This window comes from Cavia porcellus, unplaced genomic scaffold, assembly GCF_034190915.1.
Source record: "Cavia porcellus strain 051 isolate PalLab524CR breed Dunkin Hartley unplaced genomic scaffold, mCavPor4.1 scaffold_19, whole genome shotgun sequence".
Taxonomy (NCBI): domain Eukaryota; kingdom Metazoa; phylum Chordata; class Mammalia; order Rodentia; family Caviidae; genus Cavia; species Cavia porcellus.
The window spans coordinates 36,035,523-36,063,374 of NW_026947502.1; the positions used below are offsets into that span (position 1 = coordinate 36,035,523).

Below are 27,852 nucleotides of genomic sequence, written 5' to 3' on the forward strand. Positions count from 1 at the left end.
GGCAGAGACAAGCCAGTGCATGTTGTCCTTAACCATTAATGTAGATGGTCTCAATTCACCAGTAAAAAGAAACACAGGCAGAGTAGATTAAGAAAAATGATCCGTCAATGTGTAGTATACAAAAAACTATCTCAAAAGGAAATTCATAGACTGAAAGTCAAAGGAGAGAAAAATGATACTCCTTGTGACAGGAAATCAGGAAAAAAGCAGGAGTAACTTGCCCATCAACTGCAGAACGGCTAAGAAAGATAAGGTATTTTTATGCAACAGAAAGCTACTCAGCTATCAAAAGCATAATCACAAGGCTCTTGTAGGTAAAGGGATGCGACTTGAGATCATGCTCTTGGGTGAAATGGTTTGAACTCACATGGGTGAATATCATGTTGTCTCCTTACTATGAAAACTAAAGGATTGGTGGGATCCAAATGTACAATAGATACTGCGAAAGTAAAAGGGGAGGAAATGTCTAAAAAGGGAAGGTGCAGGCCATTGTTAATCCCCTGTGATCCATTTTAAAGTATCATTTTCATTGTTTTGCTTGGTTTGGTTTTATCTGTTTGGTTTGATTTTACTATATGTGATGGCATGAGCAGCTATTTCAAAGATAACAAGATATGGTAGCCACTGTTGATTTCCTCTTACCTTGTTTTGAAATCCTGTATATACCACTTTCACTGTTTTGTTTTGATTGGCTTTATTCTGTTTTATTTTGTTTGGTTTTATTTTCTTAAAAATAAAAAAAATGAAAAAAAAAAACCAGAAAGTAAATTGTTATGTAGAAGCTCAATCCATGTAGGAAGATATATATGGAGATAGTGTTCAGTTCAAAAAGCAAAATAGACCTATAAAAAAAGATAGCCTAGGAAGTTTGCAAGAGCCAAAGATCAAACGAAGATAGATGCAGATGAATGCTGGAAATGGGAGAAGTGGGGACACGTGGCGGTTTTCTGGTTTGGACAATTTGCTTACCATATCACAACCAGGTCATCACTATCTCCTGAGTTTATATTATTGTGATCTATGTTGATGTCATCTATGATTCAGAAAGATACTTACTTCAGAAATTGAAAAATTCAGGATATGAGCTCATTATCTTGAAGCCACAGCAATCAGCAAAGAAAATACTACTGATTTAAAATAAAATGTTGTGGAGAAAAATTAAAGTATTTCCATAAAATATGTAATTATAGGTTCTAGTTATAAAATATGAAAAAGAAAGTCTTATGTTTTTCTATTCTTATGTTTGATTTTATGGCAAAATTATAGACTTTTAGTCTTCTCAATTTTACTTGATAATAATACAGACCTATTGTTGATTAAAATAGGGTACTGAACAGGAACTAAAAAGTTTTCATAATATTGTTTTAAAATTATATCATCAGAATTTTGTTTTACCAATTCTGTTAATTAATCATACAGCATAGTGAAATGCCTCCTTATGCAATTTCTATAAGAATAATAATAAAAAGATAGTTAATCCGGGCACTGTTATGCATTCTTATAATCCCAACTACTCAGGAAACTGAGGCGGTAACATCCCAAGTTCAAGGCAAGTCTGGGTAAATTGGAGAAGCCCTCTGCCAAAATGAAAAGAAGAAAAAAATGAAGTTAAATAGATATGTATCCTTTTAGGTTACATTTAAAGGCAATGGTGAATTGATGCCGATAGCACGTCCAGAATTACAGAAATTGTGTAATCTGTTTGAAGTCTTGTGGCGTACATGTTAGAGGTGGGAGTGATGACCTTTGTGCAATGCAGATTTAACTTTCCCTCCAGAAGAATGTCTTCATAGATTTCACGTCACCAACATATAAGAACAGAAAGTAGGGGCTCCACAGGAAAGCTTAACAAACTCACCTATAATGAACTTTTAAAAGCTTAAAATTTTTCATAAAAAGTAAAAATTTTGAGATAAATTTAAATCACAGGATATTTGTTTAACAATTCTGAAAGTAACTTTTTTAAATGCTTTACATTCTTTCATGTCTTATAAAACAGTCTATGGTATATTTAATTTATAGGTTTTTTTCATCACTCAGGATTACACACATGAGTTTCTTCTTAAATTCAAGAATGGTACTAGGGCTCAGTCATGTGTGGAAAGATCACTAATCCTCCTTTTTTTAAAAATTGCTATGTTGTATGACTCTAAGTGTGCATTAAATTTGATTTATCAATCCACTCAATTAGTTGCTCCATATCCATTTCTTGCTAATTTTGTCAGATTCAGTAAATCTTTTTAGGCTTGTGATATGTGGTGGGTGGGCCAGGAAGTCAAACAGGATTACAGAAAGTCTGAAAACTTGCTGTGAGTAACCAGCACAGATTTCTTGATACTGATTTAGTCTCCAAAGACTGTACCTTTTTCTTTTTATGTTGGACAAATTCTGGAAAAGTAAGTCACCCATTAGAAAGTTCTATGTGACTCAAGTCTTCTGTGGATTTGGTTACTGAGATAATACTTTCTTAGTTCTAATAAATATTAAATCATAAATGTGCACAAATAGAAGCAAATGAGAGGTAGTTTATGGTCTAAATACATTTTTCAACTGTGGTTTGATTAAAATAAGACAGAAAGAATTTGGAAGGAATCTCAGGTGTACAGGAGACACTGGAGTTTTCCTGAGAAGAGAATAATTTTGAGTTTCATGGTTTTCTTTTGTGAGGGTTGGAGATAGACAGAGGAGAGGCAGAGGAATGAAGTCAGAGTGGCACAGAGCATGCAGCTATATGTAGAACAAAGCCTTGAACATTATACTTAAGGGCAAAGACTAGTGTGGAGTGTGTGTGTGTGTGTGTGTGTGTGTGTGTGTGTGTGTGTGTGTGTGACTGAGAGGTAATCCCAGAATCCTAAAAGATAGCAGTGAGTCCCTATGGTGTGCCTGGTAATTCTACCCTATTTGCTTCTTGTACGAGACTGTACAAATCTGACTAAGCCTCCCAGTGTCTCTTCCTTGGGACAGGAGTCCCCGGTCGTGTGAGTTTCCCATATAGATACTTCCATGAAGGGTTCTCTGTTTTACTTACACCCCAAACACTGGAGGACAAAGCAATCCTCACCCTTCAGCGGAGGATTCAAGTTTACATCTACTGCTTCAACCATCCACCAGAACTAAAACTAACCCTGCCCTCTAGTTTTTCTCTCTCTTTCTTGTCTCAGAAACCTCAACCGTTTATCTACACATGTAAGCTCAGGGGTCTGGTCCACCAGCCTACCAGCATTGTCCATGTTTCCTTCCTCAATAATAAGGAATTAGGATCTAACAATAGAGCAAAGGGACTAGTCACCAAAATGGTCTTTACTTCTGGCACCAACTACATGTTTTATGGATTCCCCAAACCACCCTCAGGTTCAGTAATGTGCTAGGAGAACTCTCAAAACTTGCTGAAAGCTGTATACTCACAAAAAAAGACATAGGTTGAAAGAAAGCAGAGTCCTGCATAGTGCCTGGTCTGAGAGGGCTGCAGACACACGGTTTCCATGTCCTCGGGATGTGCTACTTGATCCTGAACCCATGTGTGACAATTAAAGTATTGCCAATCCAGGATCTCCATCGGAGCTTTAGTGTCCAGAGTTGTACTGGGGAATTACATAGACTTGATTAAGTGATTAACAGCCCATTTGTTGAACAGTCTCCAGCCATTCTCTTCCTAGAGATCACCTAATACATGACTCAAGCGGCTGACCATAAATCACCTCCTTAGCCTAAACTATTAGGTGTGGGCTGAGGGGTCCATCATGAGTAACATGAGTAAAGACATTACTACTCTTAAGAAGATTCTAAGGGTTTAGAAAGGATTGGTTAATTGAGGAAGGAAAGTCAAGATAATCTACTATCTTAATTAGATAATAGGCAGAACTACTCACTCAAGTAATCGATACAGATACACTCAGTTTTGACCCATAAGTCCCACTTCAAGATTTCCACCTGAAGATACACTTCCAGTAGTATGAAATTCATATGAATGAAGTTGTTTACACTGTAATTTTTTATATTGTACAATACAAAGTAATTCAGATGCCCCCACTATGAGTGGGTTTGAATAAACAATGGTCCATTCATACAGTGAAGTACTGGTTTGCTATAATAAGATTAATGAACAGCTCTATGGATTCATATGGAGACATTTCTGAACTATATTGTTAGGTTTAAAAAGGGTGAAAAATAGAATTTCTATTCTTGTGAGAGAAAATTTCCATGTATCATCCTCCTCTTGAAAAGAAATTCCAGAAGAATAAACCCTTTTGATTAATCTTGTTTTAGTAGTTTAGTATTCTTCATATAATTGACTTTGGAAACAGTGTGTTCTGTTAGGTATATCTCTTTCCATTTGTCTACAGAACCACTCAAATGGACGTTCGCTATTAACTACTTAAGAAATTTAAATACAAACATGACACTACTTTGGCTAAAAACACAAACAAAAAGGCATCTCTGCCCCATGTAAATTATTTCCTTATGTAAAAATGAAACATTGGCAGGAACTGGAGAGTGCTCCAAACCTATGTACACTTGTAAGTTCCCCTAGAGAACCACACATGAGAGGATAAGGAGCTATGGCCTCAGCTTTCCTAAGGTGGTCTGTCACTCCGTTGGTCTCTTCTGTTGAATGGAGTGCACAGGTGAGCTTGCTTCTGGTGCCACAGGCCCTGTCAGTATCATGAGACATTTGCCACCTACATTGTGCCTGCCCACCCCATCTCGCTTGACTGCTGAGTTCTTTAAACTGTGCGGTATGTTTCAAGCAGCTAAACTTCATGTGGCAGGCTGGACGTGGGAAGCATTTTTTCAACCACAATGAAGACTGAAAGCATAAAGTTCTAAAATACCTACTGATAACTTCAGTTTGAAGAATCTGGACAGGCCCAAAGATAGAAGGCTGCAGAAAAAAATTCATCCATTGCTACAAGTAACTGGTACTAATAATCTTGAGAGAATGGTTTTGTCCTGTCCTTCACTCTCTCTGTTAGGGCTGTTTGATGACTTTGATTTTTAGTATGTTTTGTGTCATTAGAGAAATCTAAATTCCACAATTAAAATGAAATTGCTTATTTGTATACTGAAGTTCTTCTTAGGACATTCATTGAATCATAATACTATTAGGATTTTACAAGCCATTTGGCTGGAGTCTTACAGGAAAATAAATCTTTAATGCTTGAAACTTCATAGATGAAATGCTTTTAAGAAATCTGAAATGCTTTAAACTTCATAGATGACAATCACTTATGCCACTTAGGAAAACATTTTCCTACTCCTCTGCAATCTTATTAAATAAAAACTGCCTCACCAATATTCACCTTGAGTTTATTTTTACATTTTAGCACTCAATTTTATTTGAGGATTTCTATCACTCATTTTAAATAATTTTCTTGAGATAATTCACATATCATACAGTCTACCCATGCAGTATACAAGTTAGTAGTTTTTAGTATATTCAAATATCCTGAATAGATTCAAATAATTTACCTTTCATGGTCATTTTGCCTTGGGGAAGAGTTAGAAACAGATCCACTGAAGGAGGTGGATGGTGACACACAGTGATGTATTTTCAAGTTACCTTGACATTGCATGGCACTAGGCAGGAATCACATTTTCTAAAGACACTTAAGAGAACTTCCAGAACTGCTTTGGAAGGGAGCCAGAACAGTGGGGTAATTGTCTTCAAAATAAAGGGGAGAGTCTTGAAACATTCAACCTTTCTGCAATGAGTATGATATTAGTGGTAGACTTTTCAAGGATACCTTTCATTACATTGATGAAATCCTTTTCCTTATATTCTTACTATTTCTACTTTGTTGAGCTTGTTTTCTCTTTTCTTTTTCTTTATTTATTTACTTTTGGTACTGGGGATGGAACTCATGACCTCACACTTTCCAAGCAGGTGCTTATGTTGCTGAGCTAAATCCCCAGCCCCTTGAGCATGTTTATTGTGTAAAGATTTTGGAGATGGTTAAGTTCTTTCTTTCTGTTTATTAAGATGGTTAATAGTTTTTGTTTTTTATTGTATTGGTATGGGGCATTATACTAATTTATTTTCCAATATTAAATTAACCTTTCTTTCCTAAAATAAATCACACACACTCATGGTATACAGTAATTTTCACATATTGATGATTATATAATTTAGGTTGATTGCATTTTGTTGAAGATTTTATGTTTACATTCCTTTCTTGTGATATATTTGCTTTGGTATCAAGATAATACTATTCTCATCAAATGAGTTAGAAGTGTTTCTTCTTTCTCTATTTATTGGAAGAGTTTCTGAGGAATTACGTTACTTATTCTTTACAAGTATCATAGATTTACAAGTGAAGTCATGTGGGCCTTGTCATTGCTTCAGGGGAAGTTTTAAAATTACAAATAAAGTCAATTTTCTTTAAAGCCCACTTAAACTTTCTACTTAATGAGTTGGTTTTGGTAGATTGCACATTTCTAGGCTCTGATTATTTCATCTAAGTCATTAATTTATTGAATATAAAGTACATTTCATTCTCTTATAATTCTTTTGATTCCCCTAAGGTTAGTATGATGTCCTTCTTTCTAGATTTCTCTTTCTCTGCTTTCTGTCTGTCTCTCTGCCTCTGTCTCTGTGTCTCTCTCTCTTTCTCTCTCTCTCAGGGTCTCTCTTTATCTCCTCCTCTCTCATCCTGGTCAGTGTAGCTAAAGGTTTGTTAACTTCATTGAACTTTCCAAATAACTTTTAATTTCACTGGCTTTTTTCTGCTACTTTTCATTATTTCATTAAATTCAAGCCTACCATTTACAATCCTTTGACTTGGCTCAGTTTGTTCTTCTTTTTCCAGTTTCTTGAGCCAATTTAATGTCAGAATATTCTGTTCATTCGCTTTAAATATATACAGCTAGACATTTCCCTTGGTGCTGCATCTAAATGCATAACACGTTTTTGTATCTGTGAGTTTGTCTTTATTCGTGTGTAAGTATTTCCTATTTCCTTTCTGATTTATTCTTTTTACTCAGTTATTTAGGAATGTGTGATATGATTCACACACATTTCTGAATTGTCCAACATTTTTTTCTTTATTTTGTGCTCTTTGTTTTGATTTTAGGTTTTGTTTCTTTCATTTTGCTTTTAATATGAACTTCATTCCAAAGGGTCAGACAACACACTTCACATGATTTTAATCCTTTAATATTATTCATGCTTATTTTGTGACAAAATATAAGGTTTGCCTTAGCGAATGTTCCTTGTATCCTTGAAAAGAATCTGCATTCTGCTGTTCAGTATTCTCAAATGTCTATTAGGTCTGTGAGGAAGGTACATATTTAAAGAAAATATAACATTAAATAACACACTGCCATTAACCCCTCTCAGAATACTGCCTTGCAAGCAGTTCTGGAAGGACTTTCTCCTGGATATCTAGTTGAGCTGCCATGGCTGCCTTGATGTGTTGAATCAATTCAAAGCATTTAACTTTGATAATCATTTTCACTTTGGGGAAGAGCCAGAAATTGCATGATGCCAGTTCCCATGAATAAATAAGGTAGATGACAACAACAGCAGTTTGTAAAAACAACAATGTTTTTACAAGCCTGCTTTGCACATAGATGGAACTTGACAGCAGTTTTCACCCTATTTTTGATCACATCTTATAAAGAAGTTCAGGCAAGAATATTGAACAAAGTCTGTTCAAAGTGAGCAGGGTGTTAGGAGGGCAGTTAATGCCAATATGTCATAAATTTTTAAATGTCTAAAAATGAAACATTTACCTTACATTTTGATTACTCCATGCATTTAAATTTTTCTGATTAACATTATTTACTTATTAAATTACCTTTCAGTGCAGTTATAATCATTTTATAATTTTGACTGATAGTCATAGAGCCACTCCAGCTCTATGGTGTATCTCTGAATTTTAAACTATAGCAGTACCTCAATTCATGACACTTCTGTTCACGAACAATTTGGTTTGTGAGCAGAAGCATTCAGAAAAATTTTTTTTCCATTCTCGGACTCTGTATTGGGTGGTGAACGTGGTTGCAGCCATCTCCCTTCATGAGCACGCACGAGGCTCTGGCACAGGGTCCTGGCTTCCTTTAGTTGAGACCATGGTTGCAGACAGACTTGTTTACCCTTTCTATGAAGCTTTTTTGTGTGCCTTTTAGCATATAGATTACTACTGTACAATACTAGTCCATCCAGCATGGCTCCAAACAAAGTACCAAGAAAGCCTGGTGGTAAAAAAGAAGTATGGAGCCATAAGGAAGGTGACAAGAACTTGCAGAATGCTAATGAAGGTAACAGGAGAATGCAGGGCATGAATGACAAGGAGGTTTGAAGAAAATAACCATTAGATTGAAGACGGAAATTGTAGAAAAGCATGAGCATGGTAATCATCTCATTGATCTGGCCTCGGAGTACAAGGTGGCAAAATCAACAATCTTGACTATTTTGAAGAACAAAGATGCCATCGAATGAGCTGATGTGGCAAAAGTGTAACTATATTGATCACACGGAGGACACAAGTGCTGGAAGAGGTGGGGAAACTTTTGTTAATGTAGTTGAATGAGTAACAGCTGGCAGGTGATAACGTTAGTGAAACTACGATCTGTGAAAATGCCAGGAAATTGCACAGCAATTTACTGCAAGAAAATCCCTCTACGCAGGCAACAAGTGATAGATTTAAACTAGGTAGAAGGTGGTTTGATAAATTCCATGAGAAGCAGCATCCAACAATTTAATGATAAGACATGGCGAGGCTTCTAGTTCTGACAAGACTAGTGCAGAAGCCTACAGGAATTCACAGAACTCATGAAGACATGAAAGAAAGATGCAAATACAGTGGTACCTTCATTCATAAACTTAATTTGTTCCACATCGGAAGTTGCCTCAAGCACAGTGAGTGTTCTTTCTCTTCAGATTGTACTGTACCACACTGTACTGTACTTTGTTTCATATTCGTGTGGTTAAAAATATACATATGGTTTGGAATGGGTTAAGAGTGAACCTTATGGGGAAATTTGATTTGTTTTATGACCAATTTGGTTCACAACCAGAATCATGAAACAAATCTAAAGTACATTTCCTGAAGATAGTTTAAGCATAGTATAGTTTTTAAAAAATGATACTATCCTTCTGCTGTTTGTATTTGTAATTCACTCACATTTAATGTTTATAATTTTACTTTTAGTTTTTTATGTGACATGCCCTTTTTCTATTCTTTACTGTTTGGTTGCATTAAGTAAGTATTTTTCTAGCATGGCATGGCATTTACTTTAGTGATCATGGAATTTTTGATGTTTTATTAGTAGTTTTCTAGGACTTGAATCATATTGCAACTGATCAGAACCTTCTTCTGATTTATATTAACAATTTCAATAACAAATAAAAACGTTATTTCTAAATGGATCTAGTCTCTCCTCTCCATTTTGTTATTTTCACTGTAGGTTTCACTTGTGTATATGTCTATTATGTATTTTATTTACTATTTCTGATTTTCTTCTTCCTATGAACCTGTTACCATCTGATGTAATTTCTATAACCTGATACAGGTCTGCTCTCACCTGTATCCATTGTGTGGTTACTGTCAAATATCTTGCATTTTTTAATTTAGGCTAAACAATATAACTTGTATACATTGTCTCATAAAACTATTTTAAATTAGTTGGAGAAGAAAAAAACTATGAAATTACATTGTTATAATTACTGACATAATTACTCTTACTGGCAATTGTGTGTGTGTGTGTGTGTGTATGTGTGTGTGTGTGTGTGTGTGTGTATGTGCGCATTCAGATTACTATCCAGTATTGTTTGTTTTTGGCCTGAAGATTTTTGGTGCTTCTTGTAAGCCAAGTCTGTTAGTAACAAATTCTCTCAGCTTTTGTTTCTCTGGGAATATCTTTATTTTTGACTTCATGTTTGATGCTCTTACTAGATACAACATTCTTATTTGACAGTTTTTTTTCTTTCAGGGGTTTGATTATATATCATCCTGCTGCCTTCTGGTCACCACTGTTGATGATACTGAGCCAGCTATTAATCTTCCCGGGCTCACTGGTACTTGGCATGCCACTTTTCTCTTGCTAATCCCAAGATTTTCTCTTTTCCTTGACATTCAACTTTTTGATTACGGTCCACTGAGTATGGATTGCTTTATGTTTATCCTAATTGGAGTTTATTGAACTTGGAGGCATAGGTTGTTTTCTCTCAAACTTAGAATGTTTTCAGCCATTACTTTTATAAATACTTTTTCTGCTTCTGTTTTCCTTTCCTCTTCTGTTCTTCTCTTTCTCATATGTTGGTGCACTTGATGATGTCTTAAGAGGTTAATTTTTCTTTAGTCTTTTTTCTCTGTTCTTCAGATTGCATGTTTATCAGTCTAGCTTTATGTCCTTTGGTTCTTTCACTGCCAGTTCAAATCTGTTTCTGAGCTTCTCTGAATTTTCCACGGTGCATATTGTACTTTTTTTTTTAACTGTAGAGTTTTGATTATTTAAAATAATTTGTATTATTTACCTATTATAGTCACTGTTTCATGAGTCATTCCCATCACGCCTTCCTTTAACCATTCTTTTAGTTCAGAGCTGAGTCAGTGAATCAGACTGGGGCCATAAGACGAAAATGATCTGATGCCCTCAGAATGATGTGCATGTGTACATGAGGCCCATGCTGCTGCAGCTGTTTCTGCTGCTAGAAGATATGTAAACCTGAAGGTCAGCTTGGTACACATGACAAGGAACAACAGAAATATCTGAAGGAAGAAGCTGGGGAAGAATCTGAATTCACTGTGGGTGACTTAACCTTTGAATCACATTACATTGCTATCTTCCCTAATGGTATTTTCTGTTATATGAACCAAGAAATAAAGCTTGCTAAGAGAATATAACTTGTAAAAGTATCCAACAGTTTTAACTAAATTAAAATATTTTTGCCTACAAGTGAGGGCAAATCAATGTCAAACAGAATATTGTCACTATATTTGTCTAGCATATACCCATTGGTTTATTTTTCCCAGATGCATTAATATTGTTTTCTATCACATGAACAATTACTATACATTAATAATTAAAACGGTAGAACAAAAGGCTAATGGATTTACAGTTACAACAAAATAGCAATAACAGTGAATAAAAGGTAAATCTAAAAAAATAACCCTGGTTTCCTAGCAAACAAAGAATATGCAAACCTGACAATATATTAGCATTTAGGGAGCTTCACTGTTAGTGAACTTGTTATGTTTATTTCAACCTTGAAGATGATGTTTCTTTTACTTTATATGAGTGGGCACCAACTCTCCTGCATTGTGGTAATTACTAGGGCATGAATATTTACAAATAACCCACAAAGACCATAATATAAAGATAGAGGCAAGATGGCATATTTTATGAGCCTGTTTGCAAAGAATTAGTTATCAAAAAGGCAAATATAAAGCAGGTAAATGGATAAAACATAGAAATATAATTTGCTATGATTAGGAAAATAGAAAGAAAAAAAGCTAATGCGTGATGTACACTAAGCCTGTAAGGGAGGAGACACGAATGATGGGAAAACACACTGGATTTCTCAGGGAAAGTAAACCTTTGAGAATTTTGGCAACCTTTATGTATGACACTAAATGACCCAAGAACTTTTAAAACCAGCAGGTAGAAGTTATCACCTCAAAATTAAGATGCTACTTTTGTGGGGGGGGGGTGTTTGTACGGGGCATTGCACTGAAGGTCATGCTAGACAAATTCTTTACCACTGAGCTATATCCTGTCTGTTCATTTTTTAAAAATTTATCTATTTTGAGTCAGGGTCTCAGTCACACAGGCACACCTCAAACTTGTGATGTACCTGTCTTATCCTCCCGTATCACTGGGATGACACGCGTGTGCCACCACTGCTGGCAGGGCTGCCTTTTAGTATCTGTGACCCTACTGCGCTGACCCTCTGTCCCAGCTGTGATGCACACCAGCTTCTCTTGCCTTGCTGCAGGAAGCCTGCCTTCTTTTCTCCCACTCCCTCACTTGGTAGCACAAAGGAAGAAGAGGCAGTGAGAGGAGAGTGTTGCCAGAGCAGGGAGCTGCTCAGGAGCCAGTCTGGATCCACTCAGCCATGCAGACCGGGTCCTCTGAGCCACGGCCCTGACAGCGTGAGTCCGCCACCTCTCACGTCTCATGTAATAAACAAGATGGCCTTCGCTAGTGCTAGTAAACAGCCTTCATTGGTCTCTCTTCTGCTTTTATTATGAGGATTGCTAAAAACAGGGAATTGCTAAAAACAGCTGGCAGCAAAGTAGCTGGAAAAGTATGTCAGAGTACATCAGTGTATATATACACATAAACACACATGTTTTGCTGTTATGTTTTAGGTGGCTTGGATCCGCAGGCATACAATATTACCCTTTCTTTGACATTTCCTTCATGCCTTTATAAACTGTTCTGTTGAGCAAATGAAGTCAACAAGACAACAATAGTTAATGATTATAGAAAACGAAGTCAGTGAGGAAGCTTGGAAAAGCCGAGTGGATGCAGTTGTTAGTTAATATTCTGCTGTGGAAAAAACTGGCCAGGTGTGAAACTGACACACTACACAGACACAGAAGACTGGAATCTGGTTTGCCCTTGTGATCCACCTTTGCCATCTTAGGGAGGGCAGGGACTACTTTTAGGAACAAAAATGCAACAGATGGAAACATAAAACATTTTCTGCCTCCCACATGCATTTTTGGAGATGAAAATACAGCAATAGTGAGAAACTTCTATAAACTAGCATGTGCTCTCCACTAAGGTTGTTTTGTTTTTGAGACAGGGTTTCACTATGTAGTTCAGGTTGTAGTCCAGACTGACCTTAAACTTACAACCCTTGATCTCACAACCATTCTCCTGCGTCAGCCTCCTGAGTACTGATATTATAGGCACACACCACTGTGCGGTTTCTCCCTTTTTAAAAATTTTTAAAAATGATTTTCTATACATGGGTATGTTTCTGGCTTCCAAGGGATATTTTTCATGAACCCACAGACTTTTTAAAAAAAGACAACAGTAATTTCAACCTCTTTAGTCACTAAGTAGCACCGCTGAATTCTACCAGCAAACTTAGCATGGTTTTTTTTGTTGCGGTTGTTGTTTTGCTAGCATTGCTGAAACTTTTGGAGACATGTTAATTAGTTGAGAAACAATAGGAGAAAAGAGAGAAGAAAAAATTTGAAAAGTTAATGAAGTTAGTGGCCTAGGTCTAATATGATCATTAGTCCCTAGAAAACGGAAGTATTACTAAAAATTAGTAAAACTATAATCAGTAATTGTCCAGGTCTTGATAGTTTGTAATCATAACACAAAACTATAAAGAACATTTGTAATAATTGTGTTTTTGAAATGTAGCATGTTACTTGAGATGGTAGTAACGTATGTATTTAAAAATAATGGTGTTTTCAGGACTTTTATGGTATGGCTCAGGAAATGTGGAATTGTTGTGCTAAGAAATAACTTGTGCTATCCTGAATCCCCACTTGAACTTATCACTAAGGAAAATATGTGTAAAGAGGCTCTATTCTATCACCACTTCTATGTTTGGCACCACAAAATAACTGAATCACCCAGAAAAGAAAAAAGTGAATCTCAGAACAATATCTACTTTGTAGGTCTGCTGAAGCTTTCCTTCAAATCATTCAGTGTGAGAAACAGATGCAATGGAGCCCCCAAAGTGTTCTCAGATTCCAGAGAATACTGTCTTTATTATTTTATTTATTTTGGGGGGTACTGGGGATCAAACTCATCACCTCACGTTTGCTGGGCAGGTGCTTACAGCACCAAACTAAATCCCTGACCCAAGAATACTGCTTTTACAGGCACAATAGTGACAACATACACAAGTAATTCCTACAAAGAACTATAAACCATGGCATAACATAAACCTAAGTAAAATAATGAGATTGGAGTGTCAAAGACTGAATCTTTTCCCCAAGACCTTGTAGTTTGAGAAATCTAAAGAAAGCATTTGTTTGTGTGTTATGGGTATTGTCAGCGTGTACATATTCATGAGATTTACATGAAACAAATATTGTGTAAGAAAGTTACTCTCATAGGTCCAAAACAGAGTATTTTATACACACACACACACACACACACACACACACACACACACACGCACACACACACACACACACACAAAGATGGAAACAGATATTTAACTGATTAGATTGCAAACCATTTTGTGGATGAGTATGACCTCTGGTGTTAATCTAGGGAAATTCCAGCACTTACAGGCCTTAACAGAAGAAAGAAAAGCAAATGTAATTTTCTGCAAGCTTTTCACTTTAAGTTGCTGGCCCTTTTTTTGGTTTCTTTTCTTACCTCCTTCCTTCATTCCTCACTCTACAAATATGAATGAGTACGTGCTATTGTAATGCACACTCTATGTGAAAGAATATTGTTTTTGTTGCTCTGACTGTACACTATGTGTACCTCTACAATCCCACATGGAAAAATTCCAAAATTATGACATACATATTTAAAATCTACTTATTAGCTTCAAATTATCTGTTCATTTTATTAAAGAGAAATCATGAAAATAAAAAGTGCTTCCTGCCATAATCCAATAGTGTAAAATGCCCCCAAAGTTATGATGAAACGAAATGCTTTTGGAGTTATGATTTCTCATCATCATGCTAATAGAAGCCTATCATCTTCTCAGAATGCAGACATTTATTAGCAAGACATTTTGAATGTGTGTGATCAGTTGATTAATGAAAAGGCCATTAAGTGTTTGACTTGATGTCCCCTATAGTCACAGTGAGTGTCACATTATTATTTTAATGAGATTTCAAACTACTGGTTAGGGTGAAGTACTGTTAATCTGCGTTCTGATATACTGACAATCACCAGTGTTGTGGAATAAATTTCCATTTTGTTTAAATTGTGCAATCTCCCCTGAACTGTCTTTAAGAGGTCAAAATTTTGTAATTACCTTGAATCTCAGCACTCCCTTTTTACATGATCAATGATACATTTAATTTCATATTTAGATCTATTTAAAGAGTAACTGCAAAATATGGCAATACTTACCTGGCAGGGGAGATAACAATGACCATTGAAAATATATTGGGGGGGGGAACTATAGTGAAAGGCACATTGCCAAGTATGATAAGTGTGGTGGAAACAAGGGGGAATATTTTAAATATGTATTTTGAGAGTGATTATTAGCAATTGTGTCTTTTACTCTAACAAATTTTATTTAATGCTTCAAAGTATTTTTGAGCCTACTTCCTTGATCAAATGTTCACGGTAATTTCCGTCCAATGAAAATACCATGGCATGTCCTCATCCACCTTATTCACTATGCAACTTCTGGCTCTCCCTCAAAGACAAAATACCATTCATGCAAACCAAAGTCAAAGGGACACCATTCGGGCACCATCTACTGAGCTGCCCCCCCCAAAAAAAAATTCAGTGAAGCTCATTCTTCTAAATGTTTTATTAATTTCTCATCTTGGAGCCACAGAACAAGTCATAATAGATTGTAAGAATGCTGTCCCTGATTTCACCAGCTAAAATTCTATTCTTGATCAAGACCACTAAGAAATTCAAGTTCTAAAAGCATTGATTATCTTGAGTCAAGTGGATGGGTGGGGTCTAAAAGCAACCCTGTCCCTTTTTGTTTTTCAATCTATTTAATGGCATGTTCAAAAAAATTTAAATTGTTTAACACACATTTAGAAAATATCCTAAAATGAATTATTCATTACATGGCATTGAAAACAACCCCCCCCCCGCCCCCAATTTACAAGCAGATACCAGGTAAGCAACTTTAGGGCAGCTGCCGAGTAGAATATCAAGAAATTGGATCCAGCTAAGAATTCCAATTACCTAATGAGGGTGATCCACTTTCACTCTAATTTCTTGGTCTAATTCATTATAATAATCGCTATCATAAAAATCTTGCTTTTATCTTGCTTTCAAATGAATTTAAAATGGAAACGGATATTTGGTCATTTTTTCCTTCCTTTCTTTGTCCCCCTTCCCCTTTTTTTGAGAGAGATAAGAATTTCAATGTATAGAGAAATACAAATATAAAAAGACTTAAAATGGAGCGGTGACAAAGAAGCTTCTAAAGGATATCCCACCGCTTTGTATTCCTGTATGGCAGCACACAAGAACAAACACCTCGCGGTGAATTTCAAACAATTGCAATTTTTAGTTGGTTTATTAAGCGCAAATGATCACTATACTCAGGTCCAGCAAAACTCCGACACTGTCCCTCGGCAGCGATTATTCAGCCGGGGTCATCATTACAGTGCCACTAATTCCCAGCCAGGCTGTGACTGTGGGTGTGAATCAGCCCGCTACACCCCGTCTCCCACCCGATGCTGCAGTCCGGGCTTGGCGAAGCGAAGCGCGCTCGGGCTGGCGCATTTTTGACTCGCCTCTGCTTTGTGTCTGTGCCGCAGGTGAGGACGAGGAGGAGGAACCGCGGAGCCCCAGATCCCCGGACCAGCCGCTTCCGCGCCGCCGAGGCAGCCCGCGGAGCCACCCATCGGGCGGCGGGAGGGCCTGAGCGCCGCAGCCCAGGACCGGCGGCCGGGGGCGCCAGCCCTCCATGTTCCGCAGAGGGCGCAAATGTGAGCGGGCGGGCGCGGGGAAAGCCGTCTGCCCCCGCCAGGGGGCCCCGGGAAGCCCGCGCGGTGCCTCCCGCGGACTGGGGGATCCCCTTCGGCCCCGCCTCGCGCTCCCCCGGCCCGAGCCCGCGGTTAACCCCGTCAGCGCCGCGGCGCACTCTAGCGGGAGCTTGGCGAGCCCGGCCAATGCGGGGACTCCGGGGCGCGGCGGCGGCGGGGAGATCCCCGTGCGGGGTGGGCCAGGGCCCAGTGCTCCAGGGCCCGAGGCGGGGCTCACAGCCCAGGTTTCAGCCGAATGTCGCCGCCCTGACGTCCCAGGCGCCAAACTTTTTTCCCCAGCGCCGGTGCCCCCACAGTTACTTGGCGGGCAGCCTGCAGTCCACTCAGCGCGGGGCGATCCTCGACAGGTGCCCAGTGCTGGGCTCTGGGCGCAGCGGGTTTCCAGTGCCGGGGCTGGGCAGCCCTAGTGCTGCAGGGCGGAGGGCAGGCGACCTCCCGCGCGTCCGCACAGGCTGGGGGCGGCGGGGCGCGGGGAGCGCGCGGCTCTCCGCCGCTGCGGCCCGGCTGCACCGCGTGGGGGCTCGCCGTCCCCTCATAGCTGCGAGTCCGCAGGCGGAATTCTCCGCCCGCGCCCCCCGGGTTTCCATCCGCGCGCCCCCTCCCAGTCTCCCACACGCGCTCCTTAACCCGCGCGCGCCGCAAACTCCGTCTCGGTCCCCGCAGGTGATGTCATGCCCATTGTTTTGGCGCGCCCAGCCAATCGGACTCGCCGCCTCGATTCTACCGGAGCCGGCATGGGCCCTTCCTCGCACCAGCAGCCGGAGTCCCCGCTCCCGACCATAACGCATTGCGCAGGGTGCACCACCGCCTGGTCTCCCTGCAGCTTTAACGGCTCTGACATGGAAACCCCATTGCAGTTCCAGCGCGGCTTCTTCCCAGAGCAGCCGCCGCCGCCGCGCTCTTCACACCTGCATTGCCAGCAGCAGCAACAGAGCCAGGACAAGCCGTGCCCGCCCTTCGCGCCCCTCCCGCACCCGCATCCGCACCACCACCCGCACCTCGCGCACCAGCCGCCCGGCAGCGGCGGCAGCAGCCCATGCCTCCGGTGCAACAGCTGCGCCTCCTCCGGTGCCCTGGCGGCGGGGGCGGGGGCTGGGGCGGGGGATAACCTGTCCCTGCTGCTCCGCACCTCCTCGCCCGGCGGCGCCTTCCGGACCCGCACCTCCTCTCCGCTGTCGGGCTCGTCGTGCTGCTGCTGCTGCTCGTCGCGCCGGGGCAGCCAGCTCAATGTGAGCGAGCTGACGCCGTCCAGCCATGCCAGTGCGCTCCGGCAGCAGCCCGCTCAGCAGCCCGCGTCCGCCTCCCAGTACCACCAGTGCCACAGCCTGCAGCCCGCCGCCAGCCCCACGGGCAGCCTCGGCAGCCTGGGCTCGGGGCCGCCGCTCTCGCACCACCACCACCACCCCGCGCATCCGGCGCACCACCAGCCTCTCCAGCCTCAGGCGCGCCGCGAGAGCAACCCCTTCACCGAAATAGCCATGAGCAGCTGCAGGTACAACGGGGGCGTCATGCGGCCGCTCAGCAATTTGAGCGCGTCCCGCCGGAACCTGCACGAGATGGACTCGGAGGCGCAGCCCCTGCAGCCGCCCGCGGCCGTCGGAGGAGGTGGCGGCGCGTCCTCCCCGTCCGCCGCCGCCGCCGCCTCGTCCTCAGCCCCAGAGATCGTGGTGTCCAAGCCGGAGCACAACAACTCCAACAACCTGGCGCTGTACGGAGCGGGCGGCGGCGGCAGCACTGGAGGCGGCGGCGGCGGCAGCGGCCACGGCAGCAGCAGCGGCGCTAAATCCAGCAAAAAGAAGAACCAGAACATCGGCTACAAGCTGGGCCACCGGCGCGCCCTGTTTGAGAAGCGCAAGCGGCTCAGCGACTACGCGCTCATCTTCGGCATGTTCGGCATCGTGGTCATGGTCATCGAGACCGAGCTGTCGTGGGGTGCCTACGACAAGGTACAGGCTAGTTCCCTCGCCCAGCTTCCTGGAGCGGGATATCTGGGGTTGGGGACGGGCACCAGCGGGAATCGTCCCCGGGACGATCGAGAGTGTCCGCCGGGACCGCGAGCGCGGCCGGGACGCAAACCCCTAGCTGACCAGGCGACTCTGAGCAGGCACCGTTCCGCCTGCCGCCAAACTTCTCCAGGCGCTAAGAGTGGCCAGCGCGTTCCGGCACATTAAATAAGTTCTGGGAATTGTAGGAAAAGCGTGTGTATTCCTCTCCTTGTGCTCAGATTTGGGAACCCAAGTGCCTTTAACTTGCAGCCCTTAAAGTCAGGAGGAACTTCCTAAGGGGCCATGCACAGCTATTCAGTCTTGATGGTGCCGATGAGTCCTAACCTGCAGCTAGTCGGAGCCCTCCCAGGTGTGCGGTTTTTTGGGGCTCTGGTATGGGGGGGTTAACTTTTTGAAACAGGATTTCACTATGCAGTTAAGGCTGGCCTTGAACTTGCAGCGGTCCTCCTGCCTCAGCCTTCCTAGTGCTGGGATTACAGGTGCACACCACCGAGCTCAGCCAAGGAAGCTGACATCAGACAGTAAAGACCCATATCCTCACCACCATGCTTGGGACCCCTGTGTGCCTTAGAATCCACTCACAGGGCACAGACCCTCGTGGCCTGGAAGCTGGGTAAAAGTGGCCCTTTCTTAAAAGTCTTTCTTCTGTTTTGCAGGCGTCGCTGTATTCCTTAGCTCTGAAATGCCTTATCAGTCTCTCCACGATCATCCTGCTCGGTCTGATCATCGTGTACCACGCCAGGGAAATACAGGTAATTTAGGCTCTGCTTTTTATTAATGACCCAACCCCATGCAGTCAGGCTGGGGCAAAAGCAGGACAACAGGAGCTTTCCCCAAGTCCTCACATCCTTGCTGGAAGGGAGGAAGACACATACACAGGTACTCCTGTGTTGACATATGACCTGCTCTTTTGAAGAAGTTGAAAAAGAAAACAAGGCAGTGCAACACATTTATGCAGTAGTTTCAGGGATGAACTTGTTAAATTATTAACATTTTCCCCTGTCGTCTTCAGGTAGATTCGCTTCTCCATGTCAGTCACATTTGTTTTTCTTAAAACAAGTTATACACTGTCTTTAATCTGTACAGTAGATGTATTTTTTAAGACATCTTTTCTTAGTAAGTTATTGTGGAGATTCTTGTCCATTTGTATTGTCTCCTGTAAAACAGCATAAAGAAGGAAATAGATAGGTTATATTGCTAGCTAACTGATACAAACATAAAAAAACTCTAATTTTTTCCTATATTCTCCAGCATTACAAAAAAAGTTTGTAAAATTTAGTTTACACATTCTGTATATCGTTTAGCTGAGTAGATACTTAGCTGTGGTCAGTAAGTTATGTTTTAAAAAGTCATTTAAAAGCTCGACACTGCTCTAGTGAGCTATCTTAGCAGGAAAGTGTTAGCATTGCTTAAATCTAGCTAGGAGCTCTGCTGTTAGATTTGGCGGCTACTGACAGTATCAGGAGGCTGAAATTTTGGCTCTTTTTGTCAGCTGTTTACTGTGCTATATAGCTCATAGTCAAGGGAACATTAAGGTTGGTGAATTAAAATAACTAGGGATTTTTCTAATTTTGAATTGTTGCATATATGTTTTTTTCTGGTTTCATTGAGTTATTGTTAGGTGTTTAGTGGGACTATGACACTTTCATATTCAGGTTGCCTTCAAGTTTGAGACATCATATAGGAAATGTGATGTAATTAATATTAGATTAAGTTAATTATAAATTAGTAACTAGCAAACACACATTAACTTAAAAAAAACTTTAACATTTGCCCAGACAAAACAAGAATGCATGTAACCCTTAGCAAAGAAGAAGGAATTACTACATTTTGCATTTATATTTTCTAAAAGTTTGAAAAGTGAGTTTTTGAAGGGATAAAATAAAAGTAGAAAATGATAGACAAAAACAAGAATATTTGTAATACAACTGCACTGGCAAAATGAGACAAATACATTTGAATTTTTTTATTTCAGAATTGACATTGATTCCTCTTTAATTGAGAACTGGTGGTGGTAGCCTTTTGAGATTCTTTCAGAGGTTTTGAAGTGATAATGAAATTTGTTAAACATTACAAACGTATCCTTTCATGTTTACCTGAAAGAGAGACAGAACTAGATGGAACAAAACAAGTACTTTGACCCAGTTTACACGTGGGTACCTGAAGTCAAAGCGGTAGGTGACTTGCCAGATCCCGTAGCTAGAGAGTGCAGAGCTGGGACCGGCCAGTCTCCTCACTTCCGGTCCACCATCCTTGCTGTGCTCTGCTCGCTCCTTTTGCTGATGTCCAAATAGGGACATTGCTTTATCTACCATTTCCATCTAACTCTAAATATTGTTATATGAAGAGGGTTATGCTTCAGGTATTGGTCTGAGATGTTCTTTTGTATTTTTAAGAATCAAGTAACTTTAAAATATGTGTTGCTTGGAGGCCAAAATAATTTTACTTGACACACTCTAGCAGGGAAGACCTTGCTGATTTTTATTAGACACCAGCTTTCCTAGAATTGTCTGTTTCTTCTGAAAAGGACATGACTAAATGAGCATTAATGGGGAGGATGTTTGCTGGTATTAACATAAAGAACAAAGTGTCTTCCTTAGAACACTTTTTAAGAATTCTTGAGTGATTTTTATTTTTGAAATAACTCATAAGAGTCTTAAGAGGAGTTGCCAGATGTTAATTATATGTCCTAAATAGATATTAGTATTCTTGAAATTTACAGACACTAATAAAAATGCAGGGAATTATATTTGTATAGATTATTTCATGCTTGAAAATGTTCTCATTGTTGGCCAAATGGACTGTTTCTTCTGTACAAATGCCTAGATATGTTGGTTAGATGAGAAAGAGGATAAGATTGGATCATTTTGGTGAATAAATAATGAATTTCTCTACTGTAATGTGACATACGCATCACAGAATTTAGATTTTTATTATTATTTTTTGGAGGAGTCATAAGAATTGAAGTCAGCACCTCATACTTGCCAGGTAGGCAATGCACCACTGAGCTAAATCCTCAGTCTTAGAATTTAGATTTTTTAAAAGCTGGGCTTATTTTGTACAATATAGTATCTGGTAAGCCCATCACACTATTATGTCAAAGTAGCAACTTGGATAATATCATTTTACTTTGGGTAGTCTCATTTTATACCCAGTATTTTGTCAAGAGGGATTTCCTTCCCAGGATACAGTAAAGAATCAGTGAAAAGTAGCAGTGTTCTAATTTGTCCAAAGAAGTGTCTCAGCCAAGCTGCCACAACACTTCTCTGTGAAACTCAGTGAAACCAAGTGCATAGGCTCATGTATATTCATGAGAAGTGACAAATTGTGCCTTTCTTTTTAAATTATTGATGTCACTGCACTAGGTATATTTCTTTCATAAGTGAATGGGTACCTTGCAAATATGTTGCCTTATCTTGCAAACCAAAGGCATGTCCTTGAATGGAGCATGTAATCGAAAATGAATGACATGGTATGATGATCGGAGCGTAACAGCTAGCTAGTGTGTTCCTGGTGTATGCTCTCATTTCCCACTGCAGTCGGGAAAAGCAGTGATGTAGCTCATATTCTGGCTCTGTCCCCTGGAAGGACTTAATGAAGCTCAGGGAGGCCCTGACATTTTCATGGAGAACCTTGGAAAGCAAGTCAGTGTGACCTTTTATAAAATGTTTATACACACGCTAGCAAAATAAAACGGCTCAGGTGAGTCATGGGCGGAAGTGCTTGGATTTAAATAGTGGGATGGGGAAGCTTTGCAAGAGCACAACTCAGTGGATTTAAGCTTTGGTGTCATTTTTCAGTACCACAGACAGCTCAAACCAGCAGGCTACATAGTTTTTTCATTTCACTAATTACTTTTATTCTCTATGAATAAAAATAACTTTTTTTTTTGTTCCTGAGAGGATGCTTATATAATAAAACCAGGTTGTGGAGGATTTGCAGCTAAGTAGATATTAGACTTTTTCAAATTGACATTTGGACTTACTTTCTTATGCATCCTTAAAGCCAAAAAAAGTGAATGGGTAAATGAATACAAAAATAACTAACTCTAAAAAAATCCTATATGTCACTACCTCCTAACAAAGGAAAAATACTGTAGGGGTTGCTTTTTACAGTTTGGAAAGGCTACTTGCTAGCAAGTAAAGAGCTTCCCTACCTCTTTTCTCAAGGTCAAATGATGGGAAGCTCAGAAGTCTGATTCCTGGTAACCTTCCTTTTTGCTTCCATCCTGCAGTAGAGTCTGAGCTAGTTCTCTGGCAGAATATGTGCGAAGCAAAGTTCAAATACTTTGTAAGATCTTCAGTATGAGAAAATTTGAATGTAAATTTCACTTTGTCTTCTTAGCTTTGTTGTACTTTGTTCCACTTTTCTTGTGGAAGCAATTTTAGTGGAAAAAGTTATTTAGTATTTTGAAGTTGGCAAACACTGAAGAGTCCAAATGGGGAAGGAAAGCCTGTTGGGCTGTTAGCTATTGTGTTCTCTGTTTTTTAGTTCTCATGGGATTTGGAAGAATGACAAGTTCTGCACTTAGTTAGAAAGCATTTTTCTTTGTTTTTGTTTCTATGATGCTATAATTAAATAATACATAAGCATTAGGGAAAATATTCTGATTTTTCCAGTATCTTTTTCAGTAGGATAACTAAGGCATCCTTTTCAAGTTAGCTTTTCAGAGACAATGGACTATATAGAACAATAACCAGAAGAACAGAAAGTGCGATAGCTCTTCATTAGTACACCAGGACCACACAAAGCAGGCAGGAGTGAGGGAGGACGGGGCCTTAGCACCTTTCGAAGTCTCCTGAACTGACTGGGAAGGGATGGCGCCTCATCACTGGGTAGTTCTGTGGCTTATCCTGTGAAGGCCAGAAAAGAAAGATCACTGGCCCACTCCACTGGAGAGCAGGTAGATGGTTTTAAGCCATGCAGAAAGTACTGCATAGCTGCTATTCTTATTAGTAAAATAGCAAACACACATACTGAAAGGAGTTCAAACAGTAAAGAACAGTTTAAAGTAAAAAGGGTGGTCCCATTCTACATACTGTAGTCCTGTTTGTTCGAAATAGCTACTTTAAGATTTTTATAATGTATATCTGCCCTGAGTTGCAATATATACACATAGTCTTTTGTAGCTTCATATTATCCTGTCTTATAAATTTATGGTGGATTATTTTGACAGCTCTGTGCTGAGAAGTGATAGGAAATTTGGAGTATTCCAGAATTTTGCTGTTAAATTTTGCAATGCTAAAATGAATATCCTGTGCATTCATTTTAATCTACAGATCTGAGTATGTGTATGTTAAATTTCTGGGAGGAAAATTGCTGAATCATATTAGGGCTAAATGTGTAACTCAGTGGTAGAGCACTTGCCTAGCATGCTGGAGATCTGGAGTTGATCCCTAAAACTGCAAAAAGAAAGAAAAAATACAGCTATGTTTGTAATGTATACGTGTATATGTTGTAAATGTGTATGTTTGTCTTCAGCTTTCTACCAAAATAAGAGTTTATCTTTCCTGCTTTCCCAGATCACAGTCAACTGTGGCTATAATGAAGAGAAATTTTAAAATTTATCTTTCGCTGGGTAGGGCTCATGGTTTTACAGGTTTGTTTGCATCTATTTAGTAATATCTAGCAGTGTCCAATCTTCTAACAGTTGAATAATCATTATAAAGTTGTGGTGAAAAGTAAATACTTGCCAAGTTTTTATTATTTTAGTTGAAAAAGCTTGGAGGAAGTCAGGAAAGATGGAGGAAGTTGAAATATTAGAAGGGATGATCTTATATTGATTTTAGGTTTCTGTTATATCTCTGAAGTAGAGAAAACAGTAACTACAAGTTAACTGTGAGACTCTGGGAACCAATAAAGTATAGAATTGCCTGAGCTGCATTATCATGTGACATTCTATTCAGTGACTGATGTCTGTATTATTGCCTGCGATTTTTACATCAGTAATAATGAGACTCACAGGCTTTTTGACTTCACGTATGCATTGTAGTAACAAAATCACTCAGGACTAATTTTCTCTGCCTGCTTGTGTAAAGATCTCTGCATTATTAATGTATCTGACTCTAAATAAAGTGATCCCGGTGTGTTTACAGAACAGCATCACAAATGAATGAAGGGTAGAACTTTTAAGTTTACCACAAGAGGTTTGCCTTCCCATTTATGGCCACATTTTGTACAACTGGAAGATAAGGACACTCACTGGGGGCTAACATCGTTCGAAACCAAAGCTGGCAGGGTGGACAGAAAAAGCCTGAAACTGATTTCACTTCTGGACTGTTACACTGGGCTAGGGCATAAGGTAGTTTTGTGGAACTGTTTTAGAGAGGACTTCTGCTCATGAGGAAATACAGTTCTTAATTTATTCTGCAACTTTGGGAAAGGTGACCATGTTTGTGCTTATGTAGGAAAAATGCCCATAGTTGTGTTTGTCTCTGAAAGCAGAGTTTGCAAACAACAACAAAAATTTGGCCAAATGCTTCTGTTGGCGGATCAAATTGTTCACAAATGAAAGCATTCATGAACTGAGGTACCACTGTAATATGTTTATTAACTTGTGAGAATAGTTCAACTTGAAATACCTTAAGAATTCTATTTATGAAACTAGAAACTGCATGAAGAGCATGGACCTTAATCATCATTTGGCCTACTCTCCCTCCCAGCACAAGAGTGCCTTTGGTGTCCTGTTGTATAAAAGCTACATGGTCGCTCACTGCTTGAACCCTCTTCCTCCAGTAAGGCTGTCAGTTACATCCTTGGGCAACTCCCACTTTTTGAAAGATTTTCTTTATGTTGAAGTAAAGTCTGCTTTTAACCTTTCCATGTTGAGTACTTAGCAAAATTTTTGAGCTCTGCAGATTCAGTGGGGAATGAGATGGTGTGGTTCATTCCCTTTCAGAACTGATAGTTCAAGCCCTCTCAGCTTACATGGCCAGGGAGAAAAGAAAATAAGTAAAGCAATAAAGTCATTGATATTAAGCGCCATGATGAGGACAGACAGACTGACTTGGAGAATGGCGCTGAGGGTTCTCTAAGGAAGCATCATTTAGGTTGAGACAGAGAAGGAAAGACATAGTCAGTATTGGCAGAGCCTGGAATCAATCTGTGCCAAGGCCTGGACAAATTTACCGTACAACAGGGAGCATAGGAGTGTAGTCTAAGCCGTAGCAGAGGAATGGTAACAAATATGGGGGGAGAGGATGATGCAGGGCCCTCGTAAGGAACAGTGGTGGAACTAGGGTAAGAATGTTTGGACTTTTTTCAAAGTATAGGGAGGAAGTCATTGAAGAGCTTAAAGCAGAGGGGGTTCGTGGTCCAGTTTTTGGATACTCTAAGGAGATGGATGTGGAGACTGTTGGGAGGCTATTGGCAGGATGCTCACTGGATTTGAGAAGCGAGATTTGAGACCCGTGTTGGAGATAGGATGGACTTATGGATTGAATGTGTCAGGCAAGGGCAAGAGACAGTGCAAAGATAATCATGGGTTTCTAATTAGAACAACTGAGCATATAATGAGGCAAAGGGAGACTCAAATTGAAGAGTAGGGTGTGCAGTCAGGAATTTGCTTCAGCAGAATGTGTTTGAAATATTGCTAATTATGTATGAGAATCTACAGGTTAGAGGAAAGAGCTGTACTGGAAATTTAGGTAGGGGAATTATCAGCAAAGGTACTATTTAAATGCACAGAAATTGATCAATTCATTGAGTGAGATTAAAGCAATGAGAAGGTCAAGAGTCCATCATCCTCTCACAACTAAAGGTTGACTAAAAGGAATGAGAAAACAAGAGCAAGAGAGTGAGAGAGAGAGAAAAAGAGAGAGAGAGGCTAATTGCCCAGGATGTGGGAGACTGACAAACAGCAGTGTGCAGATGAGGGCACCATACACTGGTGAATGCTGCTGAGGTCCATTCATGGCGATACAGCAGTGCTTTTTAGATTTGACAATTGAAGGCCATTTCTGACCTTGATGAACAGTTCTGGTGGAGTAGTGGAGAAAGAAGCCAAAGTGTAATATGCAGTATAACAGAATAACAGATTAAATTGATTCTTTCCTTTACAGGATCACAGAGCAAACATTTATTTAAACATTAGTTAGGTCTCTTTAAATGCCCTTCCTGTTAAATGGTCCTAGTTTCTTTTAATATTTCTGATCAGACATTCCTTGCATCACATTTTTTTGGTGGACTTATTCCATTTTGTTGAATTTTCTTTTCACATGAGAAGTCAGAAATATACTCAGAACTGTCAGGTAGGATCTGCCAATGGTGCTATCACCCTTCATAAAAAGATGCTGTATTATTAAACAATCATTGCTTCATACCAACTGTTTGCCAGCTGATATTAGTATTAAAATTGTTATTGGCCTCAACGTGTGGTTTTACATTTACTAACCCTGTTAAATAGCACTTTGGTTTTAGACTAGTGTTTCAGCTTGTCAGAATTGTATGAGTCCTAATTTTGATATTTATTTGATCAACATCTGTTTAGGTTTAGAAACAGGAGTTCTGTATGGATGTTCTGTAGGGTTTTCAAGACTGTGGGGTCTAGGGGTTGGGGATTTAGCTTAGTGGCATAAGCACCTGCCTGGCAAGCACTAGGTTGTGAGTTTAGTCCCCAGTAGTCAAGGTTATATGGTCCTTATTGGTGCTAGATTCTGTCCTGGAAATAAGGTCAGTATTGGTGACTCTGAGCAGTCCTCATGCTTACCATTTACATGTGTGACTCTTCTTAGCTAGTTTTGTGGGTGCAGGTTTGGAAAATACCTTTGGACCCACTCAACAGCATGAGCTAGGCAAGGTCAAACTCAGAATTAGACCTGTTTTTGTTGTTTACCATCTGCTCATTAGTAATATTTAGGATAGCTTTTCAAGTGACTGTAACTATGAACTGCACCCAGCCCTCATTTCTCTGGTTTTTCTATAAGAACATCATGAGGACAGTGTATCTCTTTACTAAAAGCTACAATAGCCTATTCATAATATCTAACAAGGACAGAAGAATAATTTACTTACAATTTTAAGCATTTTAATATAAACTTCATAACCTAATGACTTTTCTCTTAAAATGTTTCCCAAAATTAATAAGTATTCATGTCAGAAAACTTTTACAATATAGAAAATATAAACAGTGCTATTAATTAGACTAATTGTATCATCCCAAGATGATTATTTATGTTATACATACTTATGGAGATGCTAGTTTGCTATGTATCTTTATAAAGAAATTT

At 39.9% G+C, this 27,852-nt stretch overlaps 1 protein-coding gene across 9 annotated transcripts in view; it reads left to right on the plus strand.

Annotated features, from left to right (window-relative positions):
- Positions 1–27,852, plus strand: part of Kcnn2 (potassium calcium-activated channel subfamily N member 2) — a 476,524-nt gene that overhangs the window by 326,440 nt on the left and 122,232 nt on the right. For 6 of the 9 annotated variants that reach the window (XM_063230941.1, XM_063230944.1, XM_063230942.1 and 3 more), the window contains 3 exons: positions 16,392–16,562; positions 17,283–18,565; positions 19,282–19,377. In XM_063230941.1, coding sequence (XP_063087011.1) covers positions 16,541–16,562; positions 17,283–18,565; positions 19,282–19,377 — 1,401 coding nt within the window. In that variant the 5' untranslated portion in view covers positions 16,392–16,540. The remainder of the gene's footprint in view (positions 1–16,391; positions 16,563–17,282; positions 18,566–19,281; positions 19,378–27,852) is intronic. The other 3 variants (XM_013156196.3, XM_063230947.1, XM_063230948.1) reach the window with 1 other exon arrangement.